The following is a 26,416-nucleotide window of genomic DNA, read 5'->3' on the forward strand; positions in this document are numbered from 1 at the left end:
CACAGGGAAATCAGAGGTTTGGCCTCATGACGTCAGCAAACCACTTCATCCATTAACGTTGTTATTATGCTTTCATCACAAAAGGGAAAAAAATGCAACCCTTCACACTTGCTTTACTTTAGTCTTTTGCTCATAAGGAAAAAGATCAGTTCATTTGTTTTCTGCATCTCTCCCATTTTCATATGTATATCAGCTCTTAGTATACAACCAGATGTCTGGGAGAAAAAAATTTACTACAAACTCCTTTAAGGAGTTTATTTACCAGAATAAGGTTCGTGTTAGGAGTGGTAGAGTTTTAAAACTGCAGCTATAACATTTTCACTCTCTCCAAGATTAACAATTGCAGATGATTTTAATGCTTTTGTATCTTTAGCACAGCAGACAAATCATCTGCAGCACCTGCAGAGCAAATCTATTCTCTCTTCCCAAGAGTTGCATTGTATGAGCTGCTTCAAGGCCAGCCATAAGTGTAATTAATGTGGGCGTGAGTGACTGTTGATCTCCAGCTCCCTTTCTCCTTTTTTTTCTAATATTCTTTAAGGTAAGCAGGAAGTTGCTTCAGGAAAACTAGTCTTGACTTAGCAATTACATTTGTAATAGGGTAAGGATTGAGTTTCTGGAGAACTAAATAAACCTTTTCTGATCTTATTTTCTGCCACTTCTATTGTGGTGGGTACTATGTATGAAAAAAAACCCAATAGTTTATCCCCTAAATAATACCTATTAATCTGAAAGAAAAGAGGAATTGTATTTTGATGCAACAGTTTGCAACACAAAATGAATATCCAACTCTCTCATGCTGCACACTTGCCTCTCTTGCACGCTGGCTCTTGCACAGAGGCATCCAGTAGCTGTGCTGGCCTCAGATGCTGTCTGCGTTGCTGGGCACTTCCAACACTGGACAATCCCTACAGCATCTCCAAGCATCCTGGGAGATGGTTTTGCTGATGACCTGAAACTCAATATGCAACTTGCTTATGCGGATGGAAATGCGTTTTTAAAGTACTGGAATGAAATCCCACATACGGGAGGATGGAAAACATAGAGGCAGTTGTGCTTTGTGCTTCTGCTCTCTGCCTTCCTGGCTTGGGGTAGGGTTTATTCCATAATCAGCACTTTTTTTTTCTCTGTATGGCTACATTAACATACATGACAGGGACATGATCTGTCCCCTAAGATATAAATGTGATGTAGGAGCAATAGAGATTTTTTTTTTAATTTTTCCTTCTGAAACTATCTTCTACAAGATCCCACTTTAACCATTGCCAACCAGATCTCACACAGGTGTCAACATGGGAAAGGTAGGACTACGTGGGACTCTCTGGTGCAACATGTTGCAGTTTAAGAAAACAAAGAGAAGACAACATGAAAGATTGCACAGTAAATTTTTGTAAACTTTCATGAATAATGCTGAAAACATGTTTCTTAGATCTTTTTTTAAGGCTGACGGAACCAGCAGTCCCTAAAGGTAGGGACACAACCTGATGGCCAGTGGGTAGCTGCCTGTACATAACATTTCCAGCTTGAGTTGTTCAAAACATCGGGTTTTGTGAGTATCCTAAATCAAGTGTCAGCTTCTGCTAGGTAAGATTTAGCCTTAGTTCTTTCAGAATGGAGAGACAATGCTGTAGGGGCATCCCAAATGTGGTAAAGCAAAGAAATTAACATTTTTCAACCTTCATTCCAGTTGGGTGCAAAAAAAAAAAAGAATTTCAGGGAATGCAGACAGACTTCATTTCCTTTTACTGATCTGTTTTGATTTTTAAACTATGCTTACCCATCTGGCCCAAGGCAGAGAACAGAGGCAACAATGGCATTTGTTACGGTGCCAACCAATAATAAAAGATAAAGGGTTTGTTTCTGAGGTAACCCACAGGACTGTCTGCCACCAACTGCAAAGCTGGCTGAACACTTTCAATGAACACCCTTCAAAAGTTTGGGGAATGCATCTTGAAATGCATTTAGAAAGTGAGTAACTGAATCAAAGTGTTGCTAATGGGGGATGTTGTTTCTACCTAAAAGTTGAGAGCAGCTCAGTGACTGCAGGTGACCAAGCATGGAAACCTGGTCTTTCACGCCTCCTTCCACTGTCTTCAGGTTGGGCATATTTTTGCTTTCGTATTGGGACAGAGATTCAATATGGACATTTTGGTGCAGCTGTTTTCCCCTGTTTTGGCAGCCTCTGTTCAGCATGTTGAGCTCTCTGTGAACATGTGTTGCTTTCGGAGCTAACTGGAATAGCTGGTCTCCCATTCCTGCGGACAGCAAGCAATTCCCCATGGTGCCCTCACCACGTATATGGACTGTCTTCCCCTACAAAATATTCAGGAGCTGAATAACATGGAATATAGCCAGCAAAAATTCACCTCTCCTCACCATCGTGACTGCCTCCTCCACCAGTGAAGCTACTTCTCTTTTTTGTGCTCTAACGAGGTTTGGGGCAAGATGACTGGAGAGGGTCAGAGGTTGCTCCTCATCCTGTTACCTGTGATGGCGGTCATACATCTTTTGAGATAAAGCATTGTGATGTTTGTGGATTGATTTAAGGAAAAAAAAAAAAAGGGTTTATTGGCATTTGCTGTTAAAATTCAATTTCTTTAATTTAGGGATCTGGTTTGCCTAGTTATGTGCCTCCTTTGGAGGGTGGCTTGGATCTTCACGTAGATCTTGGGCTGTATTTTTTCAAAGGAGGCCTATAAAATAGGCATAAATAGTTTGACAGAAATATTTTTTAACACCCATATCAACATAAATAACTTCGAGAAGCAAGGGGGGCAGCAGGTGAGTAGAATGTTAGTTGTGAAAGCATTACTGTTCCATATCCAGCTTTATTCTGTAACCTCATCACATAGGGATGGGGTTTTTTTGTCCAATCAGTGTTAGAGGCGTTAGGTGCTGATCACCATTCCGCTGTTTGCTTCAGGGGGGAAACTGTAGCAGAGCTGGAGTGTCTTCTCCAATTAAATGCTTTACCAGTGTCTCTCAAAATATGTTTAAAGGATTAGGCAGCAAAGAAAGTCCTGATCATCTTCTCTCTGGCCTAGAAGTGATGAAGGCATTCATTCAGGATGAACAAGATGGTGTTTTGATTCCCATGTTAGCATGGGTGTGTTGGAGTGCAGATCTTTCCCTTTCAGGGCAACTTCTCAATATTATATTCAGTGCAGGTGGAGAAATTGCTCCATGTTATATGGAATAAGAGGCAGCTGGAGAAAGTCCACAGAAGGACTGGGTCACCAGACTTGTAGATGTCATGGTCTGAGCCCAGAGGGCAACTGACCACCACACAGCTGCTCACTCACTCCTTTCCCCTCACGAACAGGAAGGAGGAAATGAAGCAAAAGGCTTGGGATTCGAAATAAGGACAGGAGGGGATGACTCACCCATTATGGTCATGGGCAAAAGCCAGACTGATTAGGGGAAGAAAAAGAACATCAATTTAATTTAAACACCACCACCACTTAATTTAAGAATCAGAGTAGGACAGTGAGAAGTATAACCACATCTTAAAAACATCTTCCCCCACCCCTCCCTTCTTCCTGGGCTCAACTTTACTCCTGATTTCTCTACCTCCTCCCTGCCAGCAACACAAAGGAGCAGGGAATGGGGGTTGCAGTCAGTTCATCACCCATGGTTTCTGCCGCTCCTTCCTCCTCAGGGGGAGTACTCCTCACTCTTCCCCTTCTCCAGCATGGCGTCTCTCACAGGAGACAGTCCTCCATGAACTTCTCCAATGTGAGTCCTTCCCATGGGCTTCAGCTCTTACTGAACTGCTCCAGCGTGGGTCCCTCCCACATGTTGTAGTCCTCCCAGTGACGAACTACAACTCAGAGTCTAACCCTCAGAGTCCCAGCCTTTTTCAAGCGCAGCCCCCTGCTCCAGCATGGGTCCTTCATGGGTTGCAGGAGGGCTTCTGCTCCACTGGTGACCTCCATGGGTGCAGGGACACAGCCTGCCCTCTCACCACGGGCTGCAGGATGCACCTTCTCTGCCTCCTCCTTTCTTCCACTGACCTCAGTGTTTGCAGAGGTGTCTCCCTCACAACTCCAACTCCTCCTCCCAGGTTCCTCTTCTTAAATACATTATTGTAGAGGTGCAGCCACCGTCGCTAATTGGCTCAGCCTTGGCCAGAGCCTGGTCCAACTTGGAGCAAGGGGAGCTTTGAGAAGCTTCTCACAGGGGCCATCACTGCAGCTCCCTCCCCTGCTACCAAAACCCCACCACACACAAACCCAACACGGTAGGAAGCACAGCTTGCTAGGAAAGGCTGAGCAAGCTGCTAGTGCTTAGTCTACAATAGACATAGTTCCTGGGCAATGGTTGGGAGATGGTTGTGGAGATAGGAGATGGTTGTGGAGATAGTTGTGGAGAAAAGTGGAATGAAGTTTTTCATGTGTGCTACAGGTAGGAAGAAGAGTCATGAGTTTTAAACTTTGTTGAGACTTCAACGTCAGATACAAGAATATCTTTTTTTCTAGCTGTAGCAATTGTTGCTATCTAGAGTAGATGACATGGATGTTTTAAAATCATTAGTGATGGGTTTTAAGAAGCAGCTGGAGAAGAACTTGTCAGAGAAAATCTGGGTTTACTTGATCCTGCTTTGTTAGGCACAGAGCAAGTCATTGCTTGATGAGATGGATCTGCATTTGCTGTGATTTCTTCTATCATAAATAATGAATACATCTGAAGTGCTGAATGCTCTCTTTTGTATATTTTCAGACTTTTTCCACAAATTTCACAAAATTGTAAAAAACTGAATATAATTCTTCTTACCTCTTGCTGTGCTGCAACATCAAGGATTTCCTTTGAGTGTTTGGCTCCTGTTTGTCTTCTTAGAATGTGTTTTCCCACTTGCAGCAACTTGCAGCTCAGCTGTTTTCCTCTAAGCTCTCCCTTTAGAGCTGAGGCTCCATTTTCCTTTGAGTGCAAGTACCCACATGGAAATAATCTCCAAAACATTACTTTTTGTATGCAAATCTTTAAATAGTACAGGCAGGTTTTGGAGGAAAACAAGAATCTATTTTATGAATTTGTTTAATTCTGTCATGGAGAGAGTGGGGGTATATTTTTATTGACGTAGAGAATCAAGCCAAACACTCAATACTGTCTTACACACTTGAGCATCTTTTCAAATCTTGTTCTTCTATCAGTATTATCATCATCTCTGTTGGCCTGAATTTGTAGCATCTTTTAACAGGTTAACAAATACTTTCTCTCCACTATTTTATAAAGACATTTGTTCAGTACAAGTTCTTTTGGTACTAAAGTGATGGGTAGCCCTGTAAGACCTCTTCTTATGAGATTCAAATGTAATTTGGCTGTATTGACACATCTAGTTGTTTTAGAAGGATACTGGCCATCATAAACCAATATAAATCTGTGATATTAATTGTGTAATTCTGTGATGTGATGTAGTTAGAGTTGTTTTGTCAACAAGTTGAGGGGAGAACTCATTGCCCTCTACAACTCCCTGAAAGGAGGGTGCAGAGAGCTGGGGATGAGTCTCTTTAACCAAGTAATGAGTGATAAGACAAGAGGTAATGGCCTCAAGTTGCGCCAGGGAAGGTTTAGACTAGATATTAGGAAGCATTTCTTTACAGAACAGGTTGTTGGGCGTTGGAATGGGCTGCCCAGGGAGGTGGTGGCGTCCCCATCCCTGGAGGTGTTCAAGAGGCGGGTTGACATAGCACTTAGGGATCTGGTGTAGTTGGGATCTGTCAGTGCTGGGTTAACGGTTGGACTAGATGATCTTCAAGGTCCTTTCCAACCTAGATGATTCTGTGATTCTGTGAAGCTGATTTTCCCATTATCTGCTCTATTGCTGTGTTAAAGTTGTAAGCATTTATCTTAGGAAATTTTCCTCGTTTACTTAATATCCTAAGTTTTCAATTGTGAGATTTAGAATTTGTTCAGACATCATATGCTGTTTGCCTGTTTCTCATGTGTTTGGTCTACAATACATGTCTTCTGCTACCCTCCCCTAGATTGCACATATATAATTATCTGTAAAAAAATATGCTGTGATTCATTCTCCTCCAATTTGGGAGTGTAATGGTGCAACCACAGTAAAATTTGTCCAGATGTCTGGGAGTATTATCTTCTCCCATAAGTTTATTCCTCATTTGGGAATGCTAGAGCTGGTATAATGAACTTTCATTTTATACTTAGGCCCAGACATCATATAATTACTTTTTAGTTGTTTCTGTTTGCTCTTGTTGCATTGTGGACCCGTGTGTTTCCAGTGAAAAAGAGTGCTTCCTAAGGAAAAAAACAAAAGATATTGTTGAAAGCATGAACAATCATATTTTTCTGCACTTGGTTGGCCAGTTCTATAATTTAATACATTCAGCTGAAGTTACTTATTTTTTTAAAAACAAGTAATGAAGGCTTCCAGACTTTCTAATTCCATTGCAGCATAGCATGTATTTGATTAATAAAACCAAAATCTGCTTTAACTGTGCTCACAAATTAAGTTCACCAGGCACTTCATGCTTGGCCCCAGTCAAAATACTGAATTTTGCTATCAAGCCCTCTGCAAGGTTTTCAGATGTCCCTTTGCTTTTGTGGGTGGGTTTTCTCTGGGTGAAGAAGCAGCCACCAAACTGTGCATCCAGAAGGTGTTTAGGGCTCATCAAATATAGGTGGGGTGATTTCCCCAAAGACACACGCCGGGACTTGCTCTCAGAGCTGAGGATTGCAAAAAATATATGGGTTTGGGTTTTTTAGCTCCCCAAAATGTGGAGAATAACTTTTATGCAGTTATGTGATCCAAAGTAAAAAGGAAGCCTTGTGTGAAAGGATAAACGTGATTTATTTTGGGTTATATTTACCTCTCAGCAGGAAACTCCTCCCAACAGCTCCATCCTTCCTCATTTTGTGCCTAATCATCAGTGTTCCTGAAATCAGAACAACGCACTGGAGATCTCAATTTAATATTAGGAGCATAGGACTGGGTTTACACCATGTAATGGAGCGTGATAAGGCAACTCTTGAGAGAACTGTTCTTGGAAATAACCTCCATAGATCTGAATCAGCTCAGTGCTAGGCTTGGGCTAATATTTCGTGTAGATGCATTGTTAATTAGTCTATTGATAGCAAGCATTTTTAGTTAAAGCAAGTACATCACCTATATTGTGTTTCGTTTAATATCACTTGTGAATATTGATGAACATTAAGTTTTTATGGAAAATAGAGAATGAGAGGCCAAGTTATTGCAGAATCACAGACTGACTGAGGTTGGCAGGGACCTCTGGATGTCATGTGGTTCAACCCCACTGTTCAAGCAGGGCCACCTAGAGCTGGTTGCCCAGGATGTCCAGATAACTTTTGAGTATCTCCAAGGAGGGAGACTCCACAACCTCACTGGGCAGGCTATAGGGTAGTGGAGATACAACTTCAGGGTCAGGGTACTTGCATGAGATTTGGAGACCCAACTTCATATCCTTCATACTGCTCCAGACTGAATTAAATCTCAGTCCTGTGGACCCTGGGCCAGTGAGCTCTTTATTGCTGCATTGTCCTCTCACCTCGACCAGCAGGTCCAGCCTGGCCTGGGAGACTTTTGCAGAGGGAAATGCTACCAAACAAGTGGAAAAGTTGCCTTTTTGGCAAAAGAAAGCAAACTTGGATGTAAAACTCCTGATGAAGTCTTCAGTAATTCTTACAGTGGTTTGATGCTGGTTTGTTGCTGACCCAAGTGCTCTGCATTTGTTATGTCTGCGTGTGGTTTCAGTCAATCTTTTTATCTGTTGCTGGTTAGAACTGATCTTTTCTGCCATGTATTTATTTATTTATTTGTTTATATATTCATTTCTGGTGCAGTGGAAGCAGACCAGGAAAAAAATTTGCACAGTCATACATGTGGCGCAGATTAATTCCAGTAAATCCTTAATTCATTCTTAGTTGATTACCAGCTTTATGAGTGGTTCTCCAGGTCTTTACTGCAAGTGATCTCCCATCATCACAAACTACATCTCGGCTCTTAGAAGAAGATCAGGTTTCCATTATATATGCTGCTTTTCTGGTGAATGCTTGTTGAGCCCCAGACGATGAGGGCAAAATATCTCTGGAAGATAAGTGAGAGAAATGCAGCTAGATTTATGACCTGTATAGAGGGATCCATTAATCGAGGTTTCTCTTGTATTACAGTGTTCCCACATTCCAGAGCCTTCCTGAGGAGATACTTAGTAAGCTTGCAGATGTCCTTGAAGAGGTAAGTGCTTTTAATTTTGAGAGCTAATGAGTTCAGAGTCTGCGAGCCTTCTGGTGGCAATATCCAGGCTTTTTTTTCTGAAAGAACAGATTCACAATTGTGCTCCAAGTTACAGTTGACTGTTCCAGCATGTCGAGATGATGAGAGGAGCTGTGTGAAAGATTTCCAGTTTTGAACAGGGCTTACATATTTTTAATTGAAGTGAAACAATCGTTTGCTGCAGTGTGTAGAAGGGAAACCTTCTTCTCCAGTTTCCAACCCCCTGACTCAGTGGTGGAGAAAAGGGGATGTGAAAAAAACATTTCCTTTCAAATTTGATGGGACATTTATGTCAGAGGGCAATATCATCCCTTAAAGGAGGTGTTATGGAAAAGCTGCTCCTGTAAGAGTTACAGCAGAGAGGGGCAATGTAATATGTGTTGAGATATTTGATGGTCCTGATCGAGTTGTGCTTTGCCTACCTGGCTATAACTAGTATCTCATTAGTGTCAGGCTTTTAATGAGTCTTTATTGTAAAAACCAAAAAAACTACAGACAAAAAAAAATCCCAACACCAAAACCCCCCAAACAAACACCCCCCCCCCAAAAAAACCCCCTCGCATCCTACCCTCTAAAAAAATCCAACCCTCCCAAAGCAAACCCAAAACCCCGGCCTTGTCCTGTAAGTGGATGTGTAAAATGAATGTAAAGTATTTAAGATGCATTGCAGGCAGTTTGTCCACATAGTTTATTCACATAGCACTCTGTTCTGGGACTGCAGAATTTCATGTGATTAAATATTACAGAAACTGTTAATAAAACCTTTCAAAATGTAGCCCTGTATGATTTAACTGCAGGAAATCTTTGTGTACAACAGTATTTTATTTCATTCCTTGTTGATTTTTCTCATACATGCCTTGTCATCATGACCAACCCTAATAGCTATGTTTACAGAAAACCTTGTATGTACCACCTCTTCCATTGATTCTAAGAAACAGTGCTGCTGACATTTTTGATTTTTTTTCTCAGGGCATTGATAGGACATTGTTACTTCTTTGCATTTTATTTAGTATACACATAAATTTTGTAATCCAAACAAATCAGCTGTTTGTCATACAGAATAATTGCATATTCATAGATAAGCTTTACTTCCTTTACTGCCAGAGTATTTCCTTTACTGTTCAGATTTAGAGAGAAAGGCATATTAACTCGATATGCTATGAATTAAATTTGCCTATCTCAAAACTGCATGCCTAACCAGAAACAGAGAGTTTAATTTGCTTGGATCACATAACCATCATTAAGCTCCTTATCAAGAGTTAAGGAAAAGAATAAAGTCAATAAAACTTTTCCAGGGACACTTAAAGTTTCACGGCAGGGGAAAAAATTCATGACAAACATCAATGAAGAAATGAGGCGCAAAAGCAGCATCTGTGGGGATAACTGTACCCTTAGGGTGGATGCTATGGCAAGAGAGACTGGTCGTCCCAGTCTGTACTGGGATATGGCTCCCAATTTCCTACTTGGAATCACCCTTGTTATTCTCTCTGGGTTTGTCTTTGATTTAACATACTATGTTTTACTCAAACTAAAAAATCACTCTACCAGGATATTACACATTTTGTATTTAACAGTATCTAACCTATTGAAACTAAGAAGCAATAACATCATCATCTCTGTTGCTGTAACAAGGATAAAAGTGCCTGATTTGACACAGTTTGAGGCAGGGGAAAAAAAAAATATCTTAATGTCAAGATTTCATGCAGTTTTTCTTTTGATACAGTGCTGTGAATAATGCAACACTTCTGTCCTACATTCTTTAAATAATTTCTAAAAACTGTTAACTAAAATCCAGAAACAAGAAAAAAAAAGCTGGTTTAATTGCCCATTATCCAAATCAAACTTGGAAACGGCATTATAAAGACAGTGGGGAGGAAAAAAGGTCAGTGTTTGATTAACATAATTTCATTCCTAGAATTGATGGAAATACTACAACAAGTTCCTTGGCTAACTCGAGAATTAACAAAACCCAGGGGAATTTCGTTTTCTCTTGCAGTGGCTTCTGACTTATGCGAGATCACTTCCATCAATGAAATTTTTCATAATTTATCTACAAGAGATTAGAAACAAGTCTATTTGGTTCAGTTTTAGCACATTCAAACCCAAGCTACTGATGCGCTATGGTTTTTGGCAAGAAATCTCCCAGGAATTAGCTTTCTAGGGCCATGATTTACCCCATTTCCAGGCCCTTGTTCTAGGGATGGAGGTTTCTCCAGCTGTAGATGTTTGCAGTTGACACCAATCCCAAAGCAGCTGTAGGTTGTACCTATAGCCCCAGTCTCAGGATTTGTGAACCACTACTAGACCCAGGCACAGCTTTTCCCAGCACCCAAACCTGACCTTTTAATCTTCCTCCATTACATTTTTTTAATTATATTACTATTTCTGAACATTACATCTTAACAAACATCAGCGTAATGTATAGCTGACTTGATTAACATCTCTCAAACTGTTGGGTAACGCTGCAGTGATTTTCACCACAGTGGGAAGCTGAGAATCCCTTCCAGCACAGAGGTTGATTTAGTTTGGTTGTAATGCCATCTCTGCTGGAACAGCACTGCCTGGCCCCTGATTTTATCGTATTGTTTATCCTCATGCTTGCCAAACATAATGCTTGAGTCACAAGTAATATGTTTCTGCAGCTCAAGACTTAATTTTTGTTTTACTTGGGATTTGGTAGCTAAAAGTCTTAAGAGATGAGGTTTAGTTAGGACAATCCTCTGAAATCATTTGCAATTGCTTGCCCAAAACCCATTTGATGCAAAGTTCTTGCAAGATTCATCCAAATTATGGTGTAGGACGAGAAGAAAGTTTTAAACTAGTGGATGTTGAGTCAAAATAAATGCACAGGTTTGTGGTCATCTCAGCCTCCACTTCACATAAACTAAGCTTTTGGCAGGCTGTAGCTGTTTGGGAGAGGTGGGGAACCAAGGGTTAATGGTGCTCATGCCGTGCAAGGGATGAAGGACCCAAATTCCTCAGTTATTCTGTACAGGAAACAACTTTTATCTTTATTTTTAGTAGAATGGTGCATATCATCCCACCTTTGCTGTGTGTCCGGGATGCGAGAGGGAACACAGAGTCACAGAACCACAGAATCATCTAGGTTGGAAAGGACCTTGAAGATCATCTAGTCCAACCGTTAACCCAGCACTGACAGTTCCCAACTACACCAGATCCCTCAACGCTATGTCAACCCGACTCTTAAACACCTCCAGGGATGGGGACTCCACCACCTCCCTGGGCAGCCCATTCCAACGCCTGACTACCCGTTCTGTAAAGAAATACTTCCTAATATCCAGTCTGAACCTTCCCTGGTGCAACTTGAGGCCATTCCCTCTTGTCTTATCACTCATTACTTGATTAAAGAGGCTCATCCCCCCCTCTCTGCACCCTCCTTTCAGGTAGCTGTAGAGGGCGATGAGGTCTCCCCTCAGCCTCCTCTTCTCCACACTAAACCCCCCCAGTTCCCTCAGCCGCTCCCCATCACACCTGTGCTCCAGACCCTGCACCAGCTCCGTTGCCCTTCTCTGGACACGCTCGAGTCATTCAATGGCCTTTTTGTAGTGAGGGGCCCAAAACTGAGCACAGTCATCGAGGGGCGGCCTCACCAGTGCCGAGTCCAGGGGTAAGATCCCTTCCCTGTCCCTGCTGGCCACGCTATTGCTGATATAAGCCAGGACACCATTGGCCTTCTTGGCCACCTGGGCACACTGCTGGCTCATGTTCAGCCGGCTGTCAATCAACACCCCCAGGTCCCTCTCTGACTGGCAGGTCTCCAGCCACTCCTCCCCAACACATAGCACTAGAGTCCAGTAAAAGTTTAATACTTAAATTTTCAGAATAGAATTAGTATTATCCCCAATGTTTTATTATTTTTTTCTTTCCTAGTGCCTACTTTTTCATATTTTTCTTCAGCTGAAAAGGCCCTTCTTGACCTCTCTCTGACTCTTCAAGCATCATGCCCTGGGCTGCTCTTTCCTAAAAAATCTGTTGCCCAATACCTCCGGCTTCTGGGGCGTGTGCTCACAGCTCCGTTGCTTAACAGTGTTGAACTGGTGGCAAAATAGTTTCACTCTACTATATTTTGGTGAAGAAAATCAACGTGTTTATGTTGAAATATTAGAGGATTACCATAGCTGAAAAAGATAACAGCTGCCAGGGTGCTGCTTAAACATAGCTGCGTGCTTTGCCCCCATCTGAGTTCTGTGTATCTCAGATTAAATACCTGAATTAGTATTTATTGTATAAATATCTTTGCTGTGGATGAATGTGAATCTCCTTTGGTAAACAGTAGAAGTACCTTCTTACACATTATTTTTATTCATGAAACATCTGAATAATTTTAGTTTCCTTGGGTGAAAGAGGGGAATTGGTTTGCAAACGGGAAGACTCACTGTAGATGATTAATAGCCAAGCTTAGAAATCCTTTTTTTCTTTTAATAAACCTGAAAAACTTTGTGAAAAAGCAAAAGACTTGACCTTTCTTTCCTCACTTTTGAAGGCTTTGAAACAATTTATGGTTGTCTTTTCTGGTTAAAAACTTTCTGTATTTCTTAGAGTTTAAAAAAAAAAAAAAAAAGTCTTTTTTTTTTCCTCCATCAGGTACCCTTAATATGTAACAGCTATATATCACAAAAATAAATGGTTTTTTGGTCGTAAACTTCTTTTTTAAGAATATGTAGCCTTAGCGTTGTGGCATTTCACTATAAGGTGGCCAGTTTATAAAAGAAGGGAATAAAGTATTGTTGGTTTGGGTTTGGAGTTTTTTTAAGGAAACTAAAATGCATCAGAACACCCATAGAATACTTACAGCAACTGAGGTGCTGACCACATATATGACACTACTGCCAATGTTTAGGGTCCTGGCCCCTCTGCCAGCCCACAGACTGGAAGGTAGTGCAGTGGCATAGCTGCCCTGATGGAAGTTTAGGGGGAGAGGGAAGAACATCTTCCCCAGCTTCAGGTCTCTGAAAGTTTTTACCTCTTTTTCTCATGGGAATGGAGAAACTATCTATAAGGACTCTGAAGTATTGTAAAAAGCCCTCTGGGTCACAGCAGTATTAATGTTACATGGACAACGTGCATCTGGTGTCTCACCCAGTGATTATCTGAAAAGTACTAACATTGTCAGTATTTTTAGTCTTTATGATTAACTCCATTCATTAAATGAAACTAAATCCTTAAGGGAGGAGGATGATGTGTCTGTAAAAAGTGAATCAAATTGCCAGGAACTACACCATAGGTGAGAGAATAAAAAATGGAATTTATGGTCATAGAGGAGAAAAACCAAACAAAACAACCCAAACTCCCAGCCTCTAGTATAATTTCTCAAGATGCAACTCTTCACGGTAAATGTTTTGTCTCCCTATAGCATAGCAGAGTGCCTATAGGACACGCCTTTTCCCACTCTTAAGCAACTTTGCTTTGTCTTAGAGATTAGGAGGGGGAAAAATCAGACAAGTGGCACTTCGCTGATGGAACAAAGATGGCATTTTTCCCTGCTGTGCTCCCAATTAAAGCCTGGTGCCTTTTTTTGGTGAGGTTGTGTATATGAGAACAAGTAGGAACCGCTTGTGGGGTGGCAGTGGGTGAACCTCCTGTCAGTGGCCTTCATCTCTGACCATGCATTTGGAAGAGCTTTCCAAGAGTTCAGCAGGAGGAAATTAGTACTTCTGCAGAAGACAGGAGAGTAGTTGTTGAGAAAAGGAAGACCAGTGGGCAGACAGAAGGACAGTCGAGCTTGAGAAGGTGTTTGAATTGCCTGGAGGAAGAGGAAGGTTGGTCCAGGGTCTGTGTCCAGCGTGGCCAAGGAGGGAGATGGGCTAGTAGTGGGCATGGGCAGCGCTCAGAGACTCTGGCCTGGCATCTCCTTCTCTCTCTTTTTTTTCCCTTCTTTCATTTTCTTTTCTTCTTTGGGACAAAAACCAGGGATTTCTTTTCCATCTTGAAGCTGGTTCACTTTCTGGTAGTGTTTTTCCTCTTTCAAGGGTATCCTCTGTGTCATTCAAATGTAAAGCTTATATCCTTGAAAGATTTATATCTCAAAGCAGTAGTTCAGGTAACAATAAGTATAATTAAGGTTGCTTGACCTCATCTCTTTTGAAACCATTTCCAGTTGCTTATGATTTTGATGACTTATCCATTTGATCTAAAATTATTCATTGCGGCTGCTGGCCTACAAGTATTTTTTTCTATTTTTTTGTTTTCTCAACTCAAACTACTAGTCCTCTTTTAAAGAAGATTGCCCATATATAAGGGATGGACTTGTTATCTGCCTGAATATCTGTCCCAGCTCTGTTGAGTTATGTAGGGTTTTCACAGAATCACAGAATCATCTAGGTTGGAAAGGACCTTGAAGATCATCTCGTCCAACCTTTAACCTAGCATTTCAAGGTAGGGGAAAGGGGCAGGAATTCAGAGAGCCTGGGGGAGCTGGAGAAAATAATCTGTGATTTAAAAGTTTTGTAGTTACAAATATACAGAAGGGGGTCGAATTAAGATTTCATTGGCATTTTCAACTCTAGCATTTTCTAAATCCTGTGTACTTGATGTTCCTTCACAGTTTGGGATTTAGCATACTAATCCATATAAGATGTTATATGCATGAATTTGAGCAGTTTGAGTCACAGAAAGCAACAAATGCAATTTCAATTTGGTTACCAAAATATTGGAGATTCTTTTTGTGTAATGTCAAATCTAAAATACATCAAACGAATTCTTGTATATTGTGTATCCAGAACTCTAGATAGCTTTGCCATGTATATATTATTGCTATACGCATAGAATATTTTACGATATATTGCAAATGTGTAATATTATATGCGCAATATAAAATAGATATTGAAACATAATATAAATATGACTAATTGCCCTAAATCAAGTATGCAAACCACTTCTAGGTCCTAGGTCTTCCTTGGTGTAACTGTACAGTTTGTCTTGGGAACGTGTTAGGGCCCTCAGACTGCCATTCCCCATGTCTCCCAGTGTGCATTTTGAAAATTGTTTCACTAGAAGTGTTGATACTTCAAAATTTTAATTTAATTTAATGCATTACAGAGGCCCAAGTGCCAGCGATGAGCTTCCTCCAAACCCAGGCAGCTATGATTTGGCTACCTCATTGATCCCAATGCATATATGGTCATAGACAGGCGGTGCTGCCAAACTATTTGAGCAGTACAAGTGAAGAGAAATGTGTTAAATACCGCAGGCGGATGATGCCAAGCCTGAAAACTGTGTTCTTGCAGCTCGCTGGCTGCATGCAGAGCACATCTTGGGAGTGAGATCTCAAAGTGCTGAAAGCACGGATCACAGCGGCTGTCTGCAGCCATTTCATTAATGCTGCTGTAAATTTATGTGATAAGGGTTGCTTGCTGCTCTTTTTTTTTTTTCTTCTTTTTTTTTTTCCCCCAGTTAAAGAATGAATTGAATAAGGCGCAAATGATAAAACAAAAACAAAATTCCTGTTTGTTGCTAGTGGTGCTTTTCCATCGCGGCTCCTGATGAAGAGTGGCGATCTTGGAGGAAGTTCAATTGCGTAGTTCAGCTTCACAAGCTGGCTTGAGCAGACCTGTCATGTTTTGCTAGTCTTCATTCAAAGATGCCAGCCATCCTTCTTACTCCACATGGTGAAATTAGAATGGATCAAAAACTCTTAGGATGCCTCCGTTTAATTAACGGAGTCTGAATACAATCCTCCTTTTATGCAGAATTGCATGGCAATAGTGAATAGAACTAGAAAAATACGCAAAATTAATTAGCTTTCTATATAATTAGCATTTTTTTTTTTGCCTAGGAAGACTGAGGATCAGTCTTATGTAAAGGAAACCAGGTCTATACAATCCTTTGCTGATCCATCCTGCAGGTAACAGTAGGTTCTGCCTGGACCAAAGCTGATCAGCAGCAGGTATTGATCTGATTTAGAGACACAAACTAGATTGAGAGGGAATTAGAAATGAACAGGGAAGAGTAAAACATTTTGGTTAAGAAAAAATTATTATTTATCATTTTTGATTAAAGGTAACACTGCTGAGGTATGTTTACCAAAGGAGCTATGGGAGGGATTTAGTTAGAGAAGTGCTGCCTGTGGGGGCAACAAAACAGAGTCAGTCACAAATGGTTCAATCATATACGGACACAATTTTAATTTGATTTGTACTTACATTAATTTTTAAAATGGCATTCAAGAAAAAACATAGCTTTGTTTTTGCAGGTACTCCAGAAAAAAAAAGCTTTTTTGGGTCTACTGAAAAAAAAAAAAAAAATAAAGGCATTAGAAAATAAAATGCAGTTGGAAAAAATGATGTGCAAGGGTGCAATAAAGTCCTCGGTTGCAATGTCTAGAGCAATGGAGTATAATCGTATCCTCTTCTTGCAGCATTGACAAACTTTTTCTGGCCTTTAAACCTATGGAATATGTGTGTTTGTTAAATGCACATATGCTGTAGTTTCGACCACAAACCACACCTGTTCAGAGAGTTAAAAGCAATTTCTTTCAGTGCGAGAAACAAGGAGAGCTGATCTAATTGGAAAATATCTCTGCCTCTTTCAGTTCTTATCAGAGTACAAAATGCAGATGAATTACCTAAATCTTAAATATTAGGGAGAAAGGAGAGAAGCGTGGTTATTTCTCTGTAGATGGGACGTGACTGTGTAGTGATGCTTACTTTAGAAACTGCTCTAGCACTCGCATTGGGATAAAAGGTCCCTTTCATGAAGTTTTTCTTTTGATTTTCTTTATTGTGGGCACTGACCATTTAAAGGCAATTACAAATAAGCTCATGCTTAAGTTATCACAGCAGAGGAAAGCAGTTAAATACTCCCTGGTCCCTGCAGATCCTTGTCAGGAACATAGTCATCCATGTGCGTATTATAATGACTGTCCTGATTGCTCTGTTTTTCTGCAACAGTAGAAATGAAGGAGGTGTTTCTTCACACAGCAGTTAATAGATGTGTAAAATTTATTGTTAGAGGGTGATGCAGATGGAGAAAAGCTTTGTGGGTTGAAGAGGATACTTGGAGCATCCCTTGAGATTGCTAAATTGAGACCCTCAATTCACAAGCAGAGCTTATGGGCTCAGAGCAAAACCGACAAGGATCTAGCAAGCTCTTCATTCAAGTCACAAAGAAGTTATTGAAAAAATTATTGCCTGATGAAGTAGCAAACTCAGAATGTCATCAGGTGAATGGTTCAGTCTAACTAGAGCATAATATTTTACTTGGATTTGAGGCCGTTGTTTCATTTTAAAGTGAGTTGAAAGAGACAACAGGAAAAGTTAAAATCAAAATTTGCAACCAAACTGAATAAGCCATTTAACTCACTCATCCTACTAAAAAATGCATGTGATTATTTTGATGGTTTCCATGGCCACTCCATCCTCGCGGAAATGAAACCCAGACAAATGAAATGAGACAACGCTGATACAGGGCACTATTATTTTTTTCTCTACTTGTTTGGGATCTGGCACCTATGGTGTATCCCCCCGCGCTGCTTTTGTTCAGTGGAGTAGGGCAGAAAGCCGCCTTTGGACCAGGCAACATTGGGTCTCTGCAAGCAAAAATCAACCAAATAATGTCTCGTGTGAATAACAGGGATGGAAAAACAGAGTGGGGAGGAAATGGGAAATGGAAACTCATGAATGCCCAAGATAAATGTGGCTAAATATTTACCTGGTTACTGTGACCATGGTGGAGGAAAATAGAGTGTTGCTGGTTAAAATAAAGGTGCTGGAAAGTCAGGGTGTAATCAAGTCCTTGACTAATTGGCTCCTTTTCCTCAATTTTATTGCTTTTCTAGAAGAGTGTGTAAAGCAGGAAATGCTGGAGCTATCTATACCAACTGAGTATATAGACTTGTTTAGAAAAACAGCATAGGAGGCTTTGTAAATAGGGGAAACTTTCTGAAAATATGGATATTGGCTTTAGTATAAAGATGGGATTATAAGGAATGTATGAGGAGATGGCAGTATCTCTCTCCTTTCCAAAATATAGATATCATAATTGACATAGGGAGAAGGTTCAGCCTCCATATGACCAGGACTTTGAATGACTTGTACATTATGTTTCAGGGAAAAAATAAAAAGCAAAACAAAGCAAAGCAAAGCAGACCAAAAAAAATTCCCTCACCTGTGCAAGGGTTGCTGAGTTTGGTTCCTGCAGACCTTTTCTGAGACTTGGCTGGCTTTAACAGTCAAAAAATAAGACTTTGATTAAAAATAGCAGGATTTGTGCTGAGAAGCTCCTCTGAACACCAGGTTTCCTTTTCTAATTTACTTGGGCTCCTTGCTGGTGGTGGGCAATCTCTGGTTTGAACCATTGGTATCAGTAGGGACTGATGGTTCATTAACACTTCAACAAACCCCCCTAATCAAGCAAGGGATTACTGCTCTGCCTCCTGACAAGGGCAAGTGAAGGCTCACGCTGATGCTACTGAGCAGAAGTGGGGAGAGGTGGTGGGGCAGGACCTCTCCCTTTGGCTTAGGCAGGTTGATGTGGATTGCAGCCTCTCCTCGATGTAAAGGGCAGAGACTATTTCATGGTGCTGATGAAACAGTGATTAGAACTATTGTATGCAAAAGAAGTACTTTAGACCCTGGACATAAATATTTTTGGGTACAACTAGGGTGATCCTTTAGTGCTGGGAGTAATTATCATTTTGGGTTTTTTCATGTGTATCTCTAAAATAAATTACACTCGTGTTCTGCTTATCACAGGAATGTTTTCTTTACAAATAGCATAATAATTCTACCTTGACAAGCCTTGGCAAAACGTGTTAAAGGTTAGTTTTGAAATTCTTTAAGGCTTGTTCATCTTTCTTAGGCTCCCTTTCTGCTTCATATGCCATCCCTGGGCTGCAAGGGACCTACCACGTCTGGTGGGCTTCAGCATTGTGGGGTTTGATGTGCCTCCAGTTTAGCAAGAAATACTCTCTTGTCCCTGATGCACCTTGTTCCCTACTAAGGTCTTGGCTAAGTCCACCCCTGGCTTCTATAACCTTAGCTGCCGGCCTTGCAGTTTTTCTGAGACAGGTCTTGTTTCATCCACTGACAACTATGGGTCTTTTGCCCGTTCTTCACAAAATCTCTATTGCCTTTTCTTCCCTGTCCCCTCCTTCGCATTGTTTACCATCAAAACCCTCTCTTCTCCAATAAAATACCTATAATGAAGACACATGAACCCATTTCCCAGACTTCCACCTGCTTGGCACAAATAACAGCTTCAGGTCTTCTCACGGTGGGACCTGTTTGGTGTTTGCAGTGGGTGCAGCCGATGAGCAATGCAAACCTGCTGGTCGCAGAGGGCTCCTGCCAAATAGGCTTTGCAGTCAGGGAATTATGTTCTCTTTTTGATTTTCATGAAATGAATTTTTAAATCTTTCAAGAAGTAGCTTGCATTTACACTGAAAATCCCAGTGGCTTCAGAGGGATCTTTTTCCAGAGGCTTTATGTGGGGAGCTGGATTCCTCTGGAGACAGTAGGAGTTTATTATCATTTAATTTACTGTCAGAAGAACTGCTGCCCTTTTCTCTGGGCTTATTTCCTAAACCACAAACACGGAATCTGTGTTGATTTTTTTCCAGTGCAAATTGTAAAATCCACTGAAGTTAGGTCAAAGCACCCCAGCTGGCGAATTACATCTCCTATGGCCATCCGAAGCATGTGGATATATGTATTAATGTAAATCCCCATGAGAATCCCGAAGGACACTCAGAAGGGTAGGAGTTTAGGGTTGCAAAGAGAGATTTCCTCGTCTGCTAACACAGCACAGTAGCTTGCCATGCTGTGGCAGAGCCACCTGGAGAAGCCGTAGCCTGCTCATTAACATCAAATATTAGCTATCCTCTCTGTTCCACAGCACCCAGCAATGAAGATGCAAAAGCCAATGCTGGAGCCTGGATTTTCAGGTGTGGTGTTTGTATTGTGATAATTTTTTATAGTTGCCTGTTTTTCAGCTGCCTCTCGAGTAGCATCGTCCTTTCCAGCTTGTTACTCTGTCCCCCTGCATTAGGCATCCCTCTCTCATTTATAAACACCTCTCAGCCTGTTCAGTGGGTAGAAAAAGCCACTCCAGCAATGATGTGGTCGCTGTCAGGGCATGAGGTGAAGGCAGTGTCATGGAACAGTTTTCAGCAGAACAGAAAAAAAGTTACCAAAATGCTGCTTCAAGCTCCAGTATTTCATTTTTATTGTTTTCGGTAACAGTGGGTTGAGTGGATATTAAAGCTTTCTGTGGTAAGTCACTGATAAGATGCACTTGCTGTTGCCACTCTCAGGTTATGCAGGTTTTTGGACATAAGTGTTTGCTCTTTGACAGGTTGGATTAAACCCAGCTCTGGCCTATATGGAATATATTTTTACACTCTCTGTAAGCGGATTCTTCAAACAGTCTGTCACAGCTATAAAAGAAAAAAAAAAAAAAAAAAAAAAAAAAAAGAAAGAGAACGCAAACAAACCAAAACATGAAATTGTTTTTTGTTGGTAATCTTAGATTTTTTCCAGGGTTTCATAGATATGAAAAAAGGATTTAAGTAAATCTGTAACTTATCATTTGCACTGGCAGATTTGCGGACTCTCTTTTGGAAACATGAAGATGGACGTGAATTTTTTATAGCACGTGGGACAACAGGGACGTCACAGGGGGCATGTGCTTAATTTTCCAATATCCATTAGTTTACTATTTCCAATTTTAAGAGGCTTTGCAGCATACATTTGGGCAAAGCACATGTGGATTCTGTCTTTCTATGCATTTTATTTGTTGCTTTTGCCTGCAGACGGGCTGGGCCCAGTGGGTTGGTGGTTGCCCTTCACTTCTTGTGTTGAGAAAATACAATCTATTCAATTCAAACTGAAAAATGATTCAAATTTGTGCATCTGGTGGTCTCCGCTGCAGCCGATGTGACTCAAATTGAGCCTCTCTTCCTGGCAGCACCTGGAGCCAAGGCTGCTGCTGTCCTTGGGACATGGGCAATGCCGATGGGCCAAAAACACTTCTGGGGTATTTCCCTTTCCATCTGAATAAGTTCAAAATTGAACTAGAAAATCTAGAACAGACATTAGAGAAGAAATACTCTTCTAAAAGTCCATTTGTTTCTAGTGATGTATCAGCAGCAAGGTATGGCACCGTCTTGCTCCAACGTGATAGGCAAGGTACAGATTTGTCTAGCAAATGATCTCTTTTTTAATGATATTAATAATAATGCTTTGACTACTGATTTTAAGATAAAACCAATCTATGTAATGTTAAAGAGCTATATCTATGGAAAAAACCACTTGTACCAGTCCTGGTTCCTCCTGCATCAGCCACCTAAGCTCAGGACTAGCAGCCTGGTTTGCATGGAGCATCTCCGGGGCCTGATATCAGGATTAAAAAGGAGCTTTTCTGACAGCCTGAGCTCTCCCAGACCACCTAATGATATACGGGATGGATCTCCTTGTTGATGAGGTCCTTGCTCGGTGCCACGCTTTGTGCAGGCATGGGGGAGAAGGAGACTGAGGGCTTTGCTTTGCTGTGCTAGCTTCATTGGGAAGCCTGGAGGGAGAGTGTGCGTGTCTCTGGTCTGCTGAGCATCTCCTTCTGTGAGTTTATTTTAATAGCAGTCTTCAAAATCCCTAATTTTAATCCACATATCACCACTTAAATACATACATACATACATATGTAGGCTGATTTTGGTGGCAATAACCAAAGAAACAAGATCCAACCTTGTACTTGCTTCAAAATATTCCATGATTTCCAGTCTCTAACCCTGTATGGTCTAAAGCAGAAAAAGTGAATTGTTTCTAATAAAGCTCCTTTTATCTGTAAGGCTCAGACAATGCACTTTTATCTGTAAAAGCAGAAAAATATAATTAACAATTATATTAAAAAACAACTATTAATTAACTTGATGTGCGTTTTCCCTTTGATTCAAACTTCATTCCGCTGGTTTCTCATATACCATTGCCCACAGTGACACCTACTGGCATTTGGAACAAGGCTGGCTTGCAGGCTGTAGCCTCATGAGCAAGACATGCCAGGGATTAATTAGGACAAATGAAGAGAAGAGTAAATGTGGTGGTGGAGACACCTGTGGCCACCCAAGAAATGGCTACCAAGCTTTGAATTCTGGCCCTCTGCTCTGTGCCAGGATATCAGGCTTTGAGTCTTCCTGCACCAGCTGAAGAAGACCCTCTAGCAATGGAGCTTGTCATTAAATTCCAGCTTTGTGCTAGACAAAAGGTTGGAGATTAAAATGGAGAGATCGTCCTCCCTTTCCCAGACCTTGGTGGCTTCTCAAAATGCACCCTGGCTGGCAAGTTTTCTTTTTTCAGGGAGTTTCTTTTCCTTGGGAAATTAACTTGCTCACACTCACTTGAGTAGATTTCATTTTTGTGCCTGTGTATTATTAAACATTCAATTAAGGTCTTGGGGATATATTTGAACAAACTTCTTATTTCATGCTGTTGGTGCAGTATTTCCAGTATCTCTGAGTTGTAATAATAGTAATTGAAAGTGTCTTTATGATAGCAGAAAGCCATTTCACCCTTAATCCATGAAATAATAGACATTGGATATCTTAATAGATAACCACAAGACTAAGTCACTGGAGGAAGGGAGAAACACATCAGAAATGGAGTTACTGATGTGGTAAAACTGAAATGGCCTATTTCTATACTGTGCAGAATGCAGCGAAACACCATTTGAGATGTTTTCTTATTTACATTTTTAATACCTCGTGGCTTTCTGTCCTTCTTAATAGGGAATTTCCCATGAAGCTTCCCATGGAATTTCTTACTGCCATAGGGGTCAAATCCTGTGTGCCAGTTCAGGCTCATGAGGGGACATGAGGCCAGAAGCAGTAACGCGTGATTTTAGGGCTACGTGCTGGTACAGTTTATCAGCCACTAGGACAGACTGCTTGATAATGGCTAAATCCTCCTCCCATGCCCCCTTTGGGTGGAAATGGGATGTCTTTCTGGTGGAGAAGCTTTTTGGGTATGGGTTGTCAGGTTAGATGAAGGGGGTTTTGGTTTAGACTTTATGTGTTTCCGAGGATTAGTTGATTCGGATGGTTCCTTCTGACCCTGAAAAGGTTTGAAGTTCAAAATTGTATTCCTAATCTTTAGAGTTTCCAGGGAGCTGAGTACAGCTTGGAACTCCTGCCTCTCATTTGAAGCCTTCAGGGTTTATGGATGTAAGAGCATGGGACTGTATTTGAGAGTCATACAAAAGTTTTTGGGTATATAGCTTCAACCCTGTAGTAGTGGAACAGGGATGAAACTCATAATCTCAAAACACTGTCACAAGAGGCCATGGAAAGTTGTATAATTTAAGCTTGGAGGTAAACCTCTTTGTGGAGCATTCCTGTAATAGATCTGCCTTCAGTACCTTTTTTTGAGCATTCCCATAATAGAGCCACCTTTAACTTGAAGGAAGGGTTGGACTGGGAGGGCTCTGTAACCTGATGCTTCCTGCCAGATCCTTGCCTGTATTGCAGAGCTGAAGGTAGCACCAGTGCTGAGCCAACTGGCATCGATAACAGGTATCTGGGATGAAATCAAGGTGTGGGCTTTCATCAAAAAAATCTCATGATCAAAGTGTATAGAAATTAAGTATGATAACAGAGAAATTAGCCTCTAAAAATGCATAGTTGGATCAGAAAATGTATAATTCTCCAAGAATTTAAAAGAAAATATAAGAGAAATGTGCATCATTTTGGACTGTGCATAATGCAATATTGTGGTAGTATATGGCAAGGTCTATTTAACCTGATCTTTCTGCCCTTGGAGCAGTGTCCAGGTTCATACACACTCTGGTACAATTTTAAGCAGCCTAATAGCTATTTAGGCAATCTGAATTGCTGGTGTAGCCCATAGCCTAAGGACAATATAGCATAAGGGATTGGGACTGACATAGTTTAATCCTGTGATGCCCTCTCCTTGGTTGCTTTGCCTCCCTTGCTGGTAAGGGGCTTGGAAAGGTGAAGGCAAAGCCTGGTCCTGCCCACCTGGTACATGCCCACCAAGAACTGCCAGTGACATTTACAGGTTTTCTTCACACCATTGAAAGTCAGCTCCTTCATTGCTTTCTGTCAAGTGGAAATACTAAAAATACTCAGACCTAACTTGCCAGCATGGCAGGAAAACTAATGCTATTCTCATTTCAAAAAAGAGGAGAGTTTTGCAAACATGAGGGATGATGAAGAAGTCGACTATTTTTTCTGAAAATGTTTTTTTACATAAAGTTACCTGTAGTCAGATCTCACAGATGTGTTGTGGACAAGAAGAAAACCCAGCTTTGCAATGGGCAAATGCTCGTTATCCCTGGTATTACACAGCAGATGGGAGGTGAAGGGTCAGAGCGCATTGGGTTGGGTTAGCATCTCCCCAAAGCCTCCTGCTAGATGCACTAAAGAGCACTCTGATTCCCTTCACGAGTCATTTGATTCTCCATCAGCAGTGGGCAGCTTTGAGAACAGATGCCTAACATCAGAAATGAAATATTTGCTGTCACACTGCGGTATGCTCAGGGGCCGTAGCACGAAGAGGCTGCTTCAGTGTTCCTCCTTGACTTTCCCCAGTTGGGTTCCAGTCACAGCTGGGGTGTCAGGTGGTCACCTGACCTCAGCACAATTTGCAGCATGTTTGGATATCCCCAAAAAGGGGAGAGTTTCCCCCCTGAAAGCCAGCTGAAGGGCTGAAATTCAGTTTGCTGCTTGGCCACAGACTTCTTGGGATCAACCAAGTCTGTCTTTGGTTCTGCACCTGAAAGTCATGGGAAACAGGCAAGAAGGGATCTCTTGCTGGAGATCTGTGTCCTTCAGATGCCTTTCCTCCATTCAACATCACACTTGTGCTGAAAAGTAAGACTCTTAAGTAACTCAAAATTAATATAAAATGAAAATAACTGACTACATTGGTAATACAGAGAGAAGACAAGTGCAAAAAATAGCTCATTGCTGGGAAAACTTGTGATACCGCTGCAGTGGAAAATGCTGATGTCCTAAATCAGGACATCAGTGGAGCAGATGTGCTCTCCTCCTCCTGTCCCTTCTGATTTCTGTCCACCATAAGAGACTGGGAAATGTAAATAACACAGCTGTTACCAGCACGTAGTTTTATGCTGTTCTTTTACTAGGGTGAAGGTTTTCCTTGTCTGTGTAGGAGTGGGGTCTATTAACTGTGACGACGGGCGATCCCATCTCTGATGCAATGAGTCGAGCCTGTGCTTGTCAGCATGTAAATCCAAAAGGTAATTTTCCAAATTCCTCACAGAGGAAGCCACAGAAGATATAATTCTCTGTGTTTTGGAGTTCAGAAAAACCCTAGTGAAGTAATCTCTGGATCAATGTGCTGTCCTTGCCCAGTAAGGAAATAGTCAGCTGTCTGTTAGCAGTGCTGCGTCTTGTGCCAAAAATCTGACCTGGATTACATTTCCCAATGTTGGTCTGGTTTTCTTTTCAGGACTGATATTAAGATATACTCAAAAAAAGCTGCTTTTAGGCACAAAATAGATGTAGTCAGTCAAATATTTATATGTCTTGTCATTGCATGAGAGATTGATGAAGATGTTACTGTTGCAGGGTTAATTCTTGACGTCCGTTATCTTTTAGTAATCTAAACCTTTACCGTGTTCTGAATTCATAACGTGATTTGTTTCTTTTTTCTTACAGCTTCATGTTTCATTACTAGTTGCACAAGAGCCTGGGATAAGTTGTAGGCAGTGGAAAGGTCTGGTAAAATTTTCTTTGTAACAACTTCGTAGCAAAGTTCGAACTGGCATGGCTGGAGTTGCATGAGGCTATTTTAACAGTAATAAGTCTATATCAACAGTTATAAACACTGAATTCTGTACTTAGGGGAGGATATTTTGCATTTCTATATTAAAATACAGATTTTGTCTGAATTTGGCAAGTTCTGTTGTCAAGAAGACAGTTGCAACCCAGGTTAGGGTGCATGGCTCAAGGCAACTTGTATTTCCATTGAGAAAAGTTGCTATTGCTATTTAAAATAATAGAGCTTTCAGGTTTTCCCATTTCATTGCACACTCGGTAAAAGTTCACTTGCTGCTTTAATAAATACATTTCAGGCAAGCATTTTATCTTGGTTACTCCAGTCTAATTCACTTCCAAAATTCCTCATAATCCAGAGTGCTTGTTGGCAGACTAGGCGTGGAGTCTGAGTTTGT

General features: G+C 41.1%; 1 protein-coding gene across 2 annotated transcripts in view; it reads left to right on the forward strand.

Annotated features, from left to right (window-relative positions):
* The window catches only part of PRKG1 (protein kinase cGMP-dependent 1), a 535,590-nt gene that overhangs the window by 367,872 nt on the left and 141,302 nt on the right, over positions 1 to 26,416 (forward strand). For both annotated transcript variants that reach the window (XM_074874162.1, XM_074874161.1), the window contains exon 5: positions 8,149 to 8,212. In XM_074874162.1, the coding sequence (XP_074730263.1) occupies positions 8,149 to 8,212 (64 nt within the window). The remainder of the gene's footprint in view (positions 1 to 8,148; positions 8,213 to 26,416) is intronic.

The sequence above is a fragment of the Strix uralensis genome, chromosome 7 (assembly GCF_047716275.1).
Source record: "Strix uralensis isolate ZFMK-TIS-50842 chromosome 7, bStrUra1, whole genome shotgun sequence".
NCBI lineage: Eukaryota > Metazoa > Chordata > Aves > Strigiformes > Strigidae > Strix > Strix uralensis.